The sequence below is a fragment of the Cariama cristata genome, unplaced genomic scaffold (assembly GCF_000690535.1).
Source record: "Cariama cristata isolate BGI_N322 unplaced genomic scaffold, ASM69053v1 scaffold37448, whole genome shotgun sequence".
NCBI classification, from domain to species: Eukaryota; Metazoa; Chordata; class Aves; order Cariamiformes; family Cariamidae; genus Cariama; species Cariama cristata.
This window is the reverse complement of record NW_009633508.1, coordinates 3,062-3,284: the sequence shown is the minus strand read 5'-3', so window position 1 is coordinate 3,284 and position 223 is coordinate 3,062. Positions and strand designations below refer to the sequence as shown.

The 223-nt window shown below is 66.4% G+C and overlaps 1 protein-coding gene across 1 annotated transcript in view; it reads right to left on the bottom strand.

The window, feature by feature from the left end:
- Window positions 1-223, bottom strand: part of LOC104166743 (creatine kinase U-type, mitochondrial-like) — a gene marked incomplete at both ends in the record, with an annotated part of 3,545 nt that overhangs the window by 333 nt on the left and 2,989 nt on the right. The window contains one exon of the mRNA XM_009706779.1: window positions 146-223. This exon is cut by the window's right edge and continues 9 nt beyond it. Coding sequence (XP_009705081.1) covers window positions 146-223 — 78 coding nt within the window. The remainder of the gene's footprint in view (window positions 1-145) is intronic.

Below are 223 nucleotides of genomic sequence, written 5' to 3'. Positions count from 1 at the left end.
CTTCTTGGGGGAACATAAGCGAGGCCCAGGGCCGGGTCCCCCACAGTCCTGCACCCCTCCCATGTGGCTGGGCTCCCTGCGCCCTGGCAGCCAGGGCTCCCTGCAGCCCCAGCGTGGCTCCCCACAAAACTAGCCATGGTAATACCTTGCTGAGCAGTGGCAGCTTGGTGTGGACGCCTGCTCGCAGCCCAGTGCCCAGGTTGGAGGGGCAGGTCAGGACGTA